At 62.4% G+C, this 14,394-nt stretch overlaps 2 protein-coding genes across 2 annotated transcripts; both read right to left on the reverse strand.

Moving 5' to 3' along the window:
- Positions 1-339: 339 nt before the first annotated feature.
- Positions 340-4,096, reverse strand: LOC134173829 (cathepsin D-like). Its single transcript, XM_062638243.1, has 9 exons — positions 3,994-4,096; positions 2,645-2,765; positions 2,376-2,499; positions 2,142-2,260; positions 1,846-2,045; positions 1,243-1,365; positions 977-1,142; positions 757-855; positions 340-510 (listed from the first exon to the last, which is right to left on the reverse strand). Exons 1-9 carry the CDS (start codon positions 4,053-4,055, stop codon positions 349-351), a joined length of 1,176 nt encoding a protein of 391 aa, XP_062494227.1. The 5' UTR covers positions 4,056-4,096; the 3' UTR covers positions 340-348.
- A 414-nt stretch (positions 4,097-4,510) lies between these two features.
- Positions 4,511-14,246, reverse strand: GYS1 (glycogen synthase 1). Its single transcript, XM_062638244.1, has 16 exons — positions 14,099-14,246; positions 12,458-12,639; positions 11,004-11,195; positions 10,208-10,393; positions 9,462-9,606; positions 8,279-8,396; positions 7,837-7,957; positions 7,452-7,558; positions 7,146-7,205; positions 6,935-7,013; positions 6,713-6,826; positions 6,357-6,483; positions 6,169-6,264; positions 5,708-5,871; positions 5,548-5,628; positions 4,511-5,061 (listed from the first exon to the last, which is right to left on the reverse strand). The coding sequence occupies exons 1-16, from the start codon at positions 14,214-14,216 to the stop codon at positions 4,885-4,887; spliced, it is 2,067 nt and encodes a 688-aa protein (XP_062494228.1). The 5' UTR covers positions 14,217-14,246; the 3' UTR covers positions 4,511-4,884.
- Positions 14,247-14,394: the final 148 nt, after the last annotated feature.

Here is a 14,394-nt window from a genome sequence, read left to right on the forward strand (position 1 = left end):
ACGCCCACCCTGAGGCGAGGCCACGCCCACTGTGGGACCCCGAGGAGAGGACACGCCCACTGCTTGAGACCACGCCCATTGACCATATACAACGCCCTCTGGGGAGACACGCCCACTGAGAGGGAAACCACGCCCACCACCGCGGAGGACGCGCCCACTGTGAGGGGGGAGCGGGCGGGACCACCCCAAGGAGTCCGGGGGCCCCTGGAACGGGCCGGGGGGGGAGCAGCAGAGTCCAAAGTAGCGCCTTTATTGAAGCAACCCCAAAAGGGGGCCCGGGCCCCCCCCGGCTGCGGGGGGGGCACCCGCAGCTCGCAGGGGTCACCCGGGGACACCCCCCTCTGAGTGTCACTTGGTGGGTGCCAGCCCCACGCGGTCGTGGTCCCGGTCGAACACGGCGTAATGTCGCGTAAGGAACACGTCCCCCAGGATCCAGAGCGGACCGGCGGGAGGGGGCACATCCAGGGCCATGAACCCGCTGACACAGGTGGGGGCCCCCCACTTGGAGACCTGGGAGTGGGAAGTGGAGAAGGGATACGGGGTATGGGGCATGGTGTAGGGGGTATGGGATAGGGGGTATGGGATAGGGGGTATGGGATAAGGGGGTATGGGGTATGGGATATGGGGTAGGGGGTATGGTATAGGGAGTAGGGGGTATGGGATAGGGGGTATGGGACATGGGATATGGGGTATGGGATATGGGGTATAGGGTAGGGGATATACGACGGGGGGGACATGGGGGGCAGGGGTTCCCACCTGCAGCACGTAGTCTTGGGGACCAAGCGTGAACTCGTGCCCCCCCAGCACAAAGGTGATGTTGGGCAGGGACGGGACCTTGTCACAGTCCAGCAGGTACTGGGGGGGACACACAACACAGAGGGCGTGAGGACCCCCCCAAAGGGGACACCCCCATCCGAGGACCCAAGGCTCCATGTGCCCCCCACCCACAACATGGGCTCCATGGTACGGTCCCCACCTGCCCCCCCAGGGCGGGGATCGCCCCCAGGGCTCGCTGCAGTATGGCCATGTCCTTGCTGGGGGCGGTGATGAGGGACGTGCCCGTGTCCACGATAGCCTCGCAGCCCCCCCCGCAAAGGGGGGGGTCCCGGCACCCCATGGACCCTGGCGAGCCCACAGACACCCTGCGGGGGGGGACAGAATGGGGAGGTTATGGGGTGAGGGGTTTGGGGGTGCTGTGGGGCAGGTAGAGGGGTTTGGGGGTGTTTGGGGGGGGGGTCTCACCTCTCCATGTGCACCTGCCAGTAGCTGCGGCGCGACACTGGGATGTAGTGGAGGGGGCCCTCGAACTGCTCCTCGTCGATGCCCCCCAGCAACAGCTCCCCTCCGTCACCCTCATCTGCCCCACTGCACCCCACAGTCAGGAGGGGGGGGCATTAGGGGGGCTCCGAGGGTAATTACAGTGTAGTTGTGGGGTAGTTACAGTGTAACTGGGGGGTACTTGTGCTGCAGTTTGGGGTAGGCAATGGCCAGTTGTGGGGGGGTAACTGAGGGGTAGTTGTGGTGTAGTTGGAGGCTACTTGGGCTGCAGTTGGTGGGTGGTTGGGGGGTAGTTACAGTGCGGTGAAGGGGTGGTTATGGTGTAGCCAGGGGGTAGTTAGAGTGTATTCAAGGCGTAGCTGTGGTGTAGTCAAGGGGTAGTTACAGTGTATTCAAGGGTTAATTACGGTGTAGTCAAGGAGTAGTTGTGATGTAGTTACAGTGTAGCCAAGGGATAGTTACGGTGTAGTCAGGGGGTAGTTACGGTGTAGTAAAGGGGTGGTTACGGTGCAGTCAGGGGGTACTTGGGCTGTGGTCAGGGGCTGCCTCAGGCTGTAACCACATTACCTGCGCAGGCGGAAGGAGAAGACGTTGCTGCTGAAGAGCCGGTTGTGCATCATGGTGTCGAACACGGGCCGCGCGGGGCCGGCGGCAGCGCTGGGGTACGCCAGCCCCAGCACCCCATCGAAGCGCGCGGCTGCGAAGGCCAGGCCCGGCAGAGCCACAGCCTCGGCGAACGTTTGCCCCGGCACCGAGACGTTGGCCACCTGTGGGGCAGAGCATCCCCGGGGGCAGTGAATGGGGGAACCTCCCCCACCATTGGCACCCAATGCATCCGGTCCGGCCCCTTCGCCGAGCCCCACCGTGAGCGTGTCCTCGCTCAGGAAGCCCCGGAGGCTCCCGCTGCCGTAGCTGATGGCGAAGGCGGTGCCGTTGGGCCGGTGGGTGCAGGACAGCGCGGGTTGGTAATGGGGGTGCAGCCCTAGGGGAGGCGGGGGCGTCAGGACCCAGCGGAGCCCCGGCCTGGCCACGCCTCCACCGCCAGGCCACGCCCTTTGGCATCAGACCACGCCCCCCCGTTAAGCCCCGCCCCTCACAGCAGGCCAGGTAGAGCAGGCAGCAGCGGGACGAGGGCACCCAGAGATCGGCGGAGCCGGTGTCGAAGATGACCCGAAAGCGCTGGGGGGGGGTCCCCAAGGACACGGTGCCATAGAACTGAGCCTGTGGGGGGGGACACGACGTGATTACGTCATCATGCCCCCCCCCAATCCCCCCCTTCCCTCCTCCTTAGGACCCCCCCATCCCTTGCCCCCCCCCCTCCCCATTGGGGTTGGGGTCCCCCCCTCACCCTGCCCCCCCCACTCACATCCATGTAGTTGTGCAGGCGCACGGGGGCCGCGGCCGCCCCTCCCCCGCTGCGGCTTCGGGGGCCCCCCCAGTCCCCCCAGAACTTGGGGGGGACCCAGGGACCCCGCTCCAGGGGGATGCTGGGGGGGGGGTGTGGTCAGTGAGGGGGGGGCCAATGAATGGGATGGAGCCAATGAATGGGATGGGGTCAGTAAATGGGATGGGGTCAGTGAATGGGATGGGGTCAATGAATGGAGGGGACATGGGGGACAGGAGTGGGGCATCCACCACAGAGATTCCCCAAGGCTTAATGAGCTTAATGAGGTTAATTAATAAGGCTGATGTGGGGGGGAGAAAGGAGGAACCAGGGGCCTCTTTGGGTGGGGATAATGATCTTAATGAGAGATTCATGAGCTAAAAGGGGGGGTCCCCAGGGGTCTACTGGGTCCTAATGAGCTTAATGAGGTGATGCGGTTAATGAGGGGTGGGCCAAGGGGGTGTGACCTAAGCAGGTTAACGAGGGGATGGGGTCAATGAGTTCAAAGGGGGGACCCAAAAGGGGTGTGGCCAAGGGGTTTTAATGACGTCAGTGGGGGTTCCCCAGGCCCCGCCCCCTGGGGAAGCGGTTACAAAGGACCCCAAAGCCCGAGGTCACCCTTTGGGGGGGGGGAGGTCACCCTAAAGGTCAAAGGTCAGGCGTGGGGTCACGCCCCCGCGGGTGGGGCCGGGGCTGAGCGGGTCCGACCGGCTCCTGCCCCCGCCGGGCCCCGCCCAGGACCGCGAGAGCCCTGCCCCTCCCCCCAGTGGGAAACCCGGGACCCCCCGCCCATCCCCCCCCCCGGACACCCATCCCCCAGCCATGGGAACCCCGTTCTTGCTCATCCCCCCCCCCCCCCGATAACCCCCAACTCCCCCCCCCCCGGGTACCCCAAACCTCAGGTTCCCCCCGCAAAGGGTGTCCCCCCACTTTTACCCCTTACCCCCCTCCAAAAGACCCCTCCCCCCATGGGAACCCCCTGCGCATCCCCCCCTTTGGACTCTTCCATCCTCACCCCAAAAAAACTTAACCCCCCCCAAGTTGTCCGATTCCCCCACCCCCCCAACATTCCCACATCCCTCACCCCCTGGAACTCCCCCATCACCCCCATTCCCCCCCCCATGAGACCCCTCCCCCACCAGGACCCCCCAAAACCCAATTGTTCCCCCCCAAATATCCATGTGTTCCCCCCCCCCAAAACCCCTTTCCCGCCCCCCTTCAGGATCCCCCCAAACTCATGCCTCCCCCGCCCATCATTTACTCCCCATCCCTTATTCCTCCCCCCCACATTGACCCCCTCCCCCAGTTGAGCCCCCCCCCTCGCCCCTCACCGCAGCATCGCGCCGGCCCCGGTCACCAGCAGTAGGAGGCGCCCGAGCGCGGGACCCCCCATGGCCGCGTCTGTGCCCCCCCGCGCCCGGCGCGCGCGGGGAAACCCCCCCGAGGCCCCACCCACCCCGCCCATGGCCACGCCCCCCTTCCACGCCCCCTTCGCACCCCTCCCAGAGCCACGTGGGGGCCGGAGGTGACTCAAAGGGCGGGGGGGGAACCCCAAAACCACCCCCTCCACATCCGGGGGGGGGCCTGAAAGGGGCCCATAATTAGGGGGTGCCACGAAACCGCCCCCCCCCAAGTCACATCCTTGTGGGGGGAGCCCCAAAACTGCTCCCAAACTGGGGGATACACCAAAGTTGGCCACAATGTGGGGGGGGCCCAAAACAGCCCGTTAAAGTGGGACACCCCTCCCAAAATCGACCCATTATTTTTCCTCCCCAACCAGCCCCACACTTAGGGTGTGGGGACCCCTAAAATCACACACACCTCCCTCCCATGGACCCAGTCATTGGGGTGGGTGTGAAGCACCTTTATTATCCATGTGCCGGGGGGGGACGGACGGATGTGGGGTCCCCCCCGGACCCACACTTGGGGGGTGGAGTGTGTGTATGTGGGGCTGCCCCATATCCCCCCCCCTCTTTGTGATATGGGGCTCCCCATTTTGCTGTGGGGCTGAGCCCAGGCACTGTGAAGGCATTGAGGTGATGGGGGGGGATACAGGGCACCCCAGAACCCCCCCATATATGTGGGGCTGAGCCTGAGCGAGTGCTGTGGGGCTGACAGAGGTGGGTACGCCCCGAATCCCCCCCCCACCCCATAATGGTATGATCCAAGTGCTGAGCCACACTTGCCATTGGGCTGTTCCTCGTGGGGCAGGGACCCGGGGGTCAGTTCCTGGTGGGGAGCCCGGGGGGGCTCGGGGGGCGCCGGATGTTGACTCTGTCCTTGGCGGCTTCTTCCTCCTCGTCGTAGCGCTCATCCTCCTCGTCGCTGTGCCGGGGGCTGGAGAGGCGGGAAAGGGCCGGGGACGGCGGCACCGAGGCCGGGCGTGGGTACCGGAAACCCTGGAATGGGGAGGGGAGAGTGGGAATGGGGCCATGGGGATATGGGATATAGGATATGGGATGTGGGGACATGGGGATACGGGATATGGGATGTGGGGACATGGGGATATGGGATATGGGATGTGGGGACATGCGGATATGGGATGTGGGGACATGGGGATATGGGATATGGGGTATGGGATGTGGGGTGTAGGATATGGGATATGGGGACATGGGATATGGGACATGGGGATATGGGATGTGCGGGTATGGGATATAGGGATAGGGACATTGGATCTGGGATACGGGGATATGGGACATGGGGATATGGGGTATGGGACATGGGGATATGGGGTATGGGACATGGGGATATGGGGACATGGGATATGGGACATGGGATATAGGGATATGGGACATGGGGATATGGGGTATGGGACATGGGATATAGGGATATGGGACATGGGATATGGGATACGCAGATACAGGGATATGGGGACACAAACTCACAGCTGCAGCCTCGGGGGGGTCGTAGGTGAAATTCTCAGGAAAGGCTTTGGCCAGTGCCATGCGCCGGGCGAAGGTGTAATACTGGGGGGGGGGGGAGGCAGAAAGTCAGGGGGGTGAGATAGCCCCCCCCCCGCACCCCCCTTCACCCCCCCGCTCTCACCCTGCCCAGGTACTTCCAGTCGAGCAGGTCGGAGAGGCGCTCGGTGCGGTTGCGCTGCACGATGCGCTGCCGCCGGCTCTGCTGGCAGAAGCCGTACAGGAAGGCCGTGAGCTGCGCGCACGACTCCTCCGGGGCCCGGAACCGCCGGTCCACGATGTAGATCCCTATGGGAGCAGAGGGAGATGGGGATGGCGTCCGATGGGAGACAGGGACATGGGGACCAAGGACGGGGGGGGGCAAGGGACCACAGAGCCAGGACCCAAGGGGACAAAGACCCAAGGACCAAGGGACCCAGCGAGGCAAGGATGAGGGATATGGGGACTCCCCCATCACCCAGTGTCCCCCAACGGACCAGAGAGTAAGGATCCAAGGGGACAAGGACCAAGGGACCCAGCAAGGCAAGGACAAAGGATACAGGGACCCCCCCATCACCCAGTGTTCTCCAATGTCCCCCCACTGACCGTAGGCCGAGGGGTCTGCGATGTGCTCCTCCATGAAGCACCCGAAGCCCGAGAGGTTGGTGGAGACGCTGGGGATGCCCATGACCGTGCACTCAGCTTGGAGCAGAAAGAGGGAGGGGTCAAAGGGTGGGTCCTCAGGTGCCTTTGGGGGTGTTGGGGCTTGGGGGGGGGCCCACATGGGTTCTTACCTGGGGTGTACCCCCAGGGCTCGTAGTAAGAGGGGAAGACCCCCAAGTGGCAGCCCCGCACGAACTCCTCGTAGTCCACGGGCAGGAGGGGGCTGGTGGAGGACAGGAACTCGGGGTGGAAAATGATCTGGGGGGGGGGAAAGGCAGCACAGGGAGCCCCAGATCACATCTGGGAGCCTCAAATCACATCTGGGAGCCCAAAATACCCTCCATGGACCCCAAAACCCCAATCCATGGACCCCACCCCACCCCATGGAGCCCCAAATCCCACCTGGAAACCCCCTAAATCCCCCCCAAACAACCCGAATCTCCCCCCCCCCCCTTCATCACCACCCCCCCATGCCCCCCAGCGTCACCTTGACCCTGTCGTTGCTGCTGTTGAAGAGCCCGATGCGCCGGATCGTGGTCAGGATGGGATCGGTGGCATCGTCCAGCATGTTGTGGGTGCACACGGGGGGGAAGGACTGACGCTGAGGAGGGACACACACATCCCATCTCCACATCCCACATCCATAGCCTGTATCCCAGGAACCCACATCCCATAGCCATACCCCTACCCCATCCCACTGGGGCCATACCTGGGTGGCAAAGATGGCACGTTTCATCATGGTGAAGTCCTCCCGGTCCAGCATCTTGTTCATGTCTGGGAGATTCCCACTGGGAAGGATGGGATGGGGGGGCTCAAACTTGGGATGGGGGAGGGAGGATAAAGACAGGATGGGGAGGCTGGGAAATGGGATTGGGGGGATCAATCCCAGTGTCCAAGAGGGGGTTGAGGGGGTTCCTCACACCAGCAGCGACTCGTAGAGCTTCTTCCCAAACTTCTCCTTCACGGCATTGGCCGTGTCCCTGTGGGAAGGGGGGGGAGGAAGGAAATGGATGGTCAGATGGGTCCCAGGGGTGGTTTGGGGTGGTTTTGGGGGTGTTCTGGTAGGTATTTGAGGGGTTGGGGTGTTTTGGAAGGTTTTGGGGGCATTTTTGAGGTGGTTTGGGGGTATTTTGGGGTGGCTCTGGCATTGTTTTGGGGTGTTTCAGGGTGTTTTAGGGGTGTTTTTGGGGGGGCTGGGGCTGTTTTGGGGTGCTTTGGGTTCCCACCAGAGCTGCTTGCGCACGGCCTGGCCCTTGAGTGACTCCACGTTGAAGTTGTTGGTGCGGGCGGGCATGATGAAGAAGGCCACCACCGTCACCTCGCTGCTGTTCACCTGCAGCACAGCGGGGTCCTCACTGTCCCCAGGTGTCCCCCCATCCCTCATTAACCCCCAGTGCCCCTCCATGGCCCTTCCAGGTCCCCCTTTTCTCCTCCCATGTCCCCATCCTATGCCCCCCCCCCCATCTCTTCCCCTTGCCCCTTTTGCTCCCGCATCTCTGTCCCCACATTCCCTGCCAGGTCCCCACAATCCACATGCTCCATCCCATATCCCTCTCCTACCCCACCCCATCCCATCTCCCTCTCCCATCCCATCCCATCCCATCCTGGCACCCGCAGCAGGTAGTTGAGCCGCGCCAGCGCCTCCAGGAAGATGTCTGCTCCCTTGTTGGAGAACTCGTAGCGCCCCGCGATGAAGAAGAACAGGGTCTTGTCCAGGTCGAAATCCAGGTGCCTGCAGGGACCCCAGCACTTGAAGGGGGGTCCCCAAATGCCCCCCAATGGCCCCAAATCCCCTCCAATGGCCCCAAATCCCCACCCAAAACCTCTTGAAACCCCCCCAAGGCCCTTTGGTCCCCCCCAACCCTCTTGCCCCCCACAAGCCCCTTTGCCCCCCCAGCCCCTTTGCCCCCCACCCCTTTCTGCCCCCAATCCCTTTGCCCCCCCAGCCCCTTTGCACCCCCCAGCCCCCCCAACCCCTTTGCCCCCCCCCACCAGCCCCTTTGCCCACCCCCCGGCCCCTTTGACCCCCCCCAGCCTCCCCACTGGCACTGACCCATAGAAGTGGCCCCGCACAAACTCCTGCACCCGCGCCTTGCTCTGCGCATGCAGGTTCTGGAACTCGTGCATGGCCGAGAACTTGCGCACATTCAGCCCATTGGGGGTCACCAGGTCTGGGGGGGCACAAACGGGGGGGGGAGGGACCCCAACTGCTGGGACCCTCCTGGAGCCCTTTTGGGGGTCCCCCAGGGTCCTTCTATGGGGCCCTGGGTGCTTCAAAGGGAGTGGTTTGGGTGCTCCCTGGGGATGTTGGGGACCTGGAGTGCCCCCATGGTGGTTTTGGGGTCCCTGCTGCCCCTATGGCATCATTGAGGTTCCCCTGTAGCTCCCTATGGAGCTGTGCTTACATCCAGCTCCACCCAGGGGCGTTCCTGTGTCAACACTGGGGTCCTTTATGTGCTGGCCCCCCCTTCAGGGTGCGTTGGGGTCCCCCATAGGGGCTGTAGGGACCCGCATAGGGGCTATAGGGACCTCCCATAGGGGCTATAGGGATCCTCATAGGGGCTATAGGGACCCCTATATGAGCTACAGAGCCCCCCATAGGGGCTGTAGGGACCCCATAGGGGCTTTAGGGACCCCCATAGGAGCTATAGGAACCCCATAGGGGCTATAGGGACCTCCCGTAAGGGTTATAGGGACCCCCATAGGAGCTATAGGGACCCCATAGGGGCTATAGGGACCTCCCGTAAGGGTTATAGGGACCCCATAGGGGCTTTAGGGACCCCCATAGGAGCTATAGGGACCCCATAGGGGCTATAGGGACCTCCCGTAAGGGTTATAGGGACCCCATAGGGGCTTTAGGGACCCCCATAGGAGCTATAGGGACCCCATAGGGGCTATAGGTACCTCCCGTAAGGGTTATAGGGACCCCCATAGGAGCTATAGGGACCCCATAGGGGCTATAGGGACCTCCCGTAAGGGTTATAGGGACCCCCATAGGAGCTATAGGGACCCCATAGGGGCTATAGGGACCTCCCGTAAGGGTTATAGGGACCCCATAGGGGCTTTAGGGACCCCCATAGGAGCTATAGGGACCCCATAGGGGCTATAGCTACCTCCCGTAAGGGTTATAGGGACCCCCATAGGAGCTATAGGGACCCCATAGGGGCTATAGGGACCTCCCGTAAGGGTTATAGGGACCCCCATAGGAGCTATAGGGACCCCATAGGGGCACGCACCGGGTTTGCGCTTGAGGAGGTGCTCGGCCTCGGCAGCGGTCACGTGGGACACGGTGGTGAGCACATGGGCGCAGTGCGCGGCCGCGCGCTCCAGGCAGTACCGGTGGTAGATCTGCCGCTCACCCGCCTCCTTGTCCACGTCAAACTGCATGGAGGGGGGGCTGTGACCCATAAGTAACCCCCCGGACCCACAAGTGCCGCCCTGGACCCACAGAGTCCTCACAGGCCAAGCTCCCCCCCTCACTACCACCTTGGTCCGTCCCTCTTAGTGGTCCCCCAGCTGGGTTTGTCCTTTGTAGGGTCTGTCCCTCACAACGTTCCCCCCAGACCCAACTGCCCCCTCCCTGGGTTCTGCTCACACAAGGTGCCCCCCATGCGTTCCATGCCCCCTGCCCCAGTTCTCACCTCGCTATGGAGGTGTCTCCCCCCCCCGAGTTTCCCCATTCTCTTGCCATATCCCCCCCTTCTTCAGCTCCCCTCATTCCAAATCCCTCCCACCATGTTCCTACACCCCCTATCCCATACCCCATAACCCATACCTCATATCCCCTACATCACATACACCATATCCCACATCCCATACACCATATCCCATAATCCATACCCCATACCCTGTATCCTATACCCCATACTCCCTATCCCATACCCCACACCCATATCCCATACCACATAGCCCACATTCCATACCCACATCCCACATCCCATACACCCCATACACCCCGTATGCCCCCTCCGCGTGGGCTCACGCTGTGCAGGTTGTTGTAGAAGTCCACGCTGCCGGCGCACAGGTACCGGCCCAGCAGCGTCGCGTGCGTGGTGAAGATGGTGGCGACCGGCAGGCGCCGCGCGCGGCTCAGCACCAGCCCCAGCCCCGCCAGCCACTCGTGGAAGTGCCCCACGATGAACGGCCGCTCCTCGCTCTGCGCCGCAAACTGCGGGGGGGGAACACACCCCTCGGGGTCAGGGGCAATGGGGGGAACCCCCCCGGTGTGGGGCAGTTGCAGTTGGGGCAAGGCAAAGGGCGGCCGGGACACAAAGACAGTGCCCAAAGGGACCCAAAACCTTCTTGGAGACCCCAAACCGCCCCGAACCCACCCAAAACCCATTCTAGAACCCCCCCAAACCCTCTTCGAGACCCCAACCTCCCCCGAACCCACCCAAAACCCATTCTAGAACCCCCCCAAACCCTCTTGCAGACCCCAACCTCCCCCGAACCCACCCAAAACCCCTTCTAGAATGCCCCAAACCCTCTTGGGAACCCCCAAACCCTATTTGGGACCCCCATAACCCCCCAAAAACATTCAGAATCCCCCCCAAACCCCTCAGAGCCCCTTAAAACCCTCTTGGGGACACCTTAGAATACCCAAACAACCCCACTTTGGGCCCCATAAACCCCACTTTGGACCCCATAAGCCTAATTGGGGACCCCATAAACCTCACTGTGGACCCCATAAACCCCACTGGGGACCCCATAAACCCCACTGTGGACCACATAAACCCCACTGTGGACCCCAAAACCCCCACTGGGGCCCACAGCCCCACCTCTCCTAGGAACCATGCGACGAGGAAGCCGAAGAGGACGGCGTCGTTGGCCTCGCGGTCGTACCAGGGCACCCCAATGGCGCAGCTCTCCCAGAGCTCCCCCTTCCAGCGCTCCAGGCTCCAGGCGGTGGCTCCCACATCCAGGAGCACCACGGCTGGGCTGCCCTCGATGAGCCAGCGCCCAAAGTGCACCTGCACCCAACAGGGCCCCATGGAGCAGCTCCCACCTAGGGCTGGGCAGCCCAAAGTGGTACCCAGAGCACTCAGCATCACTCAGTGGGGTCCTCTCCATCATCCCGCATCCCTAAAGTGGTACCCAGAGCACTCAGCATCGCTCAGTGGGGTCCCTTTAGAATCCTGCATCCCTAAAGTGGTACCCAGAGCATTCAGCATCACTCAGTTGGGTCTCTTTAGCATCCCACATCCCTAAGTGGTACCCAGAGCACTCAGCATCGCTCAATGGGGTCCTCTGCATCATCCTGCATCCCTAAAGTGGTACTCAGAGCATTCAGCATCACTCAGTCGGGTCTCTTTAGCATCCCACATCCCTAAAGTGGTACCCAGAGCACTCAGCATCCCTCAATGGGGTCCTCTCCATCATCCCGCATCCCTAAAGTGGTACCCAGAGCACTCACCATCCCTCAATAGGGTCCCTTTAGCATCCCACATGCCTAAAGTGGTACCCAGAGCACTTAGCATCCCTCAATGGTTTAATGTTCCCAAAACAGGTGAAATAGCCCCAAAACTAAGTTAATTAACCCCAAATGGGTAAAATAACTCCCAAATGGATGTAATAAATCCAAAAAACTAATTTCTTCAAATGGGTAAAATAATGCCAAAACTGTTAAAATAACCTCAAAATGGGTTAGTAAGTCACAAAATGGGTGAAAGAGATTCAAGAAAGGGATACAACTCCCAAAAGGGGGTGCAGTGTCCCCCAAAATGGGTGAAATAAGCCTCAAAATGGGTAAAATACCCCCCAAATGGATAAAATAGCCTCCAAATGGATTAAATAACCCCAAAATGGGTGAAATAAGCCTCAAAATGGGTAAAATACCCCCCAAATGGATAAAATAGCCCCCAAATAGATTAAATAACCCCAAAATGGGTGAAATAAGGCCCAAAGTGGGCAAAATATCCCCCAAATGGATGAAATAGCCCCACAATAAATTGAATAACCCCAAAATAGGTGAAGTAAGCCCCAAAACGTGACCAATGCCCCCCACTCCGGGCCCCAGCCCCTGGTTTGGGGGGGGTGGGGGGGAGGGGAAGCCGTGACCTTTCCCAACATTCCCGGTAACGGGAGCTGGGGGTGGAGGGGGCTAAAAATAGCCCCCACGTGCAGGGGGAGGGGAGGGCAGCACCCGGACGGAGGGGGGAGGGTTTTACCACGGGTGCCTGTGGGGGGGACCCCATGGGTGCTGCTTGACCCCTCCCTTCCCCCCGGTGCCCACCTTGCAGCCCTGCGCGTTCATGGCGGCCAGGGTGCGGCGCAGGGCGGGCTGCGGCGGCTCCAGCAGCTCCACCTGCGTGCGGACGCTGCTCTCCACGTAGGGCCCCACCAGGACGTAGCTCTCACCCCACTCGTCCGCCGTCACCCGCGCCTTGGTCTGCAGCACCGTGTAGATGCCTCCCACTGCGACACGGGGGACACGGGGGCCGCCATTAGCCTACAGGGCACTGGGGGGCGCCATGATGCCACGGTGTAACGGGGCCGCCATTAGCCTACGGGGCACTGTGGGGCGCCATGATGCCACGGTGTAACGGGGCCGCCATTAGCCTATGGGGCACTGCAGGGCGCCATGATCCCACGGTGTAACAGGGCCGCCATTAGCCTACGGGGCACTGTGGGGCGCCATGATCCCACGGTGTAACAGGGCTGCCATTAGCCTACAGGGCACTGCAGGGCGCCATGATCCCACGGTGTAACAGGGCCGCCATTAGCCTACGGGGCACTGGGGGGCGCCATGATGCCAAAGTGTAACGGGGCCGCCATTAGCCTACGGGGCACTGCGGGGCGCCATGATGCCACGGTGTAACGGGGCCGCCATTAGCCTATGGGGCACTGCAGGGCGCCATGATCCCACGGTGTAACGGGGCCGCCATTAGCCTACGGGGCACTGCAGGGCGCCATGATCCCACGGTGTAACGGGGCCGCCATTAGCCTACGGGGCACTGTGGGGCGCCATGATGCCACGGTGTAACGGGGCCGCCATTAGCCTACGGGGCACTGCAGGGCGCCATGATCCCACGGTGTAACGGGGCCGCCATTAGCCTACGGGGCACTGCAGGGCGCCATGATCCCACGGTGTAACAGGGCCGCCATTAGCCTGCGGGGCACTGCGGGGCGCCATGATGCCACAGTGTAACGGGGCCGCCATTAGCCTGGAGGGCACTGGGGGGCGCCATGATCCCACAATGCAATGGGAGGGGCCCATGAGAGTACAGGGCACTGGGGGCCACCATGACCCCAGAATGCAACCTGGGGGGGCCACTGGCCCACAGTGGGGATCGCCATGACCCCACAATGCAATGGGGAACACCATGCGCCCACATAGAACTGGAAGCCGCCATGATCCCACAATGCACCAGGGTTAGGCTGCATCCCCCAGGTCAGTAGGCCTCAGAGTATCCCATGATGCACCTGGACCAACCCACATTGCCCTGCGGGGGGGTGGCACATCCCACAATGCCTCAGGGCATCCCCCATCTATCCCAGAGTCCTCTGGGGGGCTCTGGCCCCTCCCCTCAGTTCAAAGCATGATGGGATAGCCCAGACCCCCTGGTAGGGGGGTCCCATAGGGTCCCATGGGGGGGGGTGTTAGGGGTCTTGGGGGGTCCTATGGGGGGCTTGGAGGGTCTTGGGGGGGTCCTATAAGTTCTTACGGGTGCTATGGGGTGGTTGGAGGGTCCTGGGGGGGTCCCATATGGTTCTATGGGTGCTTTGGGGGGTGCCGGGGGGGTCTTGAGGTGTCCCACGGGTGCTGGGAGGGGGTTTAAGGGCATCAGGGTGGGTTTTGGGGTCCAATGGGGGGTCTGGAGTGGGATGGGGGGTTTCAGAGGGGGCTATGGGGGGGTCTTCCATGGGTGCTCACCCTTGTTGGCCACCTCCCAGGCCACCTCAAAGAGGACGACGTTCTCGGGGGCCCCGGGGCCCCCCCAATCCTCCAGCCCCGGCAGGGAGCTCACCGAGACGCTGCGGGACAACGGCATCGCGCCTGGGGGGGGACCCCAAAAACAGGGGAGGTCACCCATGGGTGCTCCCGCTGCACATGGAAACACCCCCACTGGTGGTACAGCCCAGCGTGGGGCAGCCCCATGTGTAGATCCCCCCGGGACCCCAATACCCTCCCCAACACCCCCTATAGACCCCAATATCTCCCCCAACACC

Source organism: Pezoporus occidentalis, unplaced genomic scaffold (assembly GCF_034315485.1).
Source record: "Pezoporus occidentalis ecotype Australia unplaced genomic scaffold, CSIRO_AGI_Poc_V1 ctg559, whole genome shotgun sequence".
NCBI classification, from domain to species: Eukaryota; Metazoa; Chordata; class Aves; order Psittaciformes; family Psittacidae; genus Pezoporus; species Pezoporus occidentalis.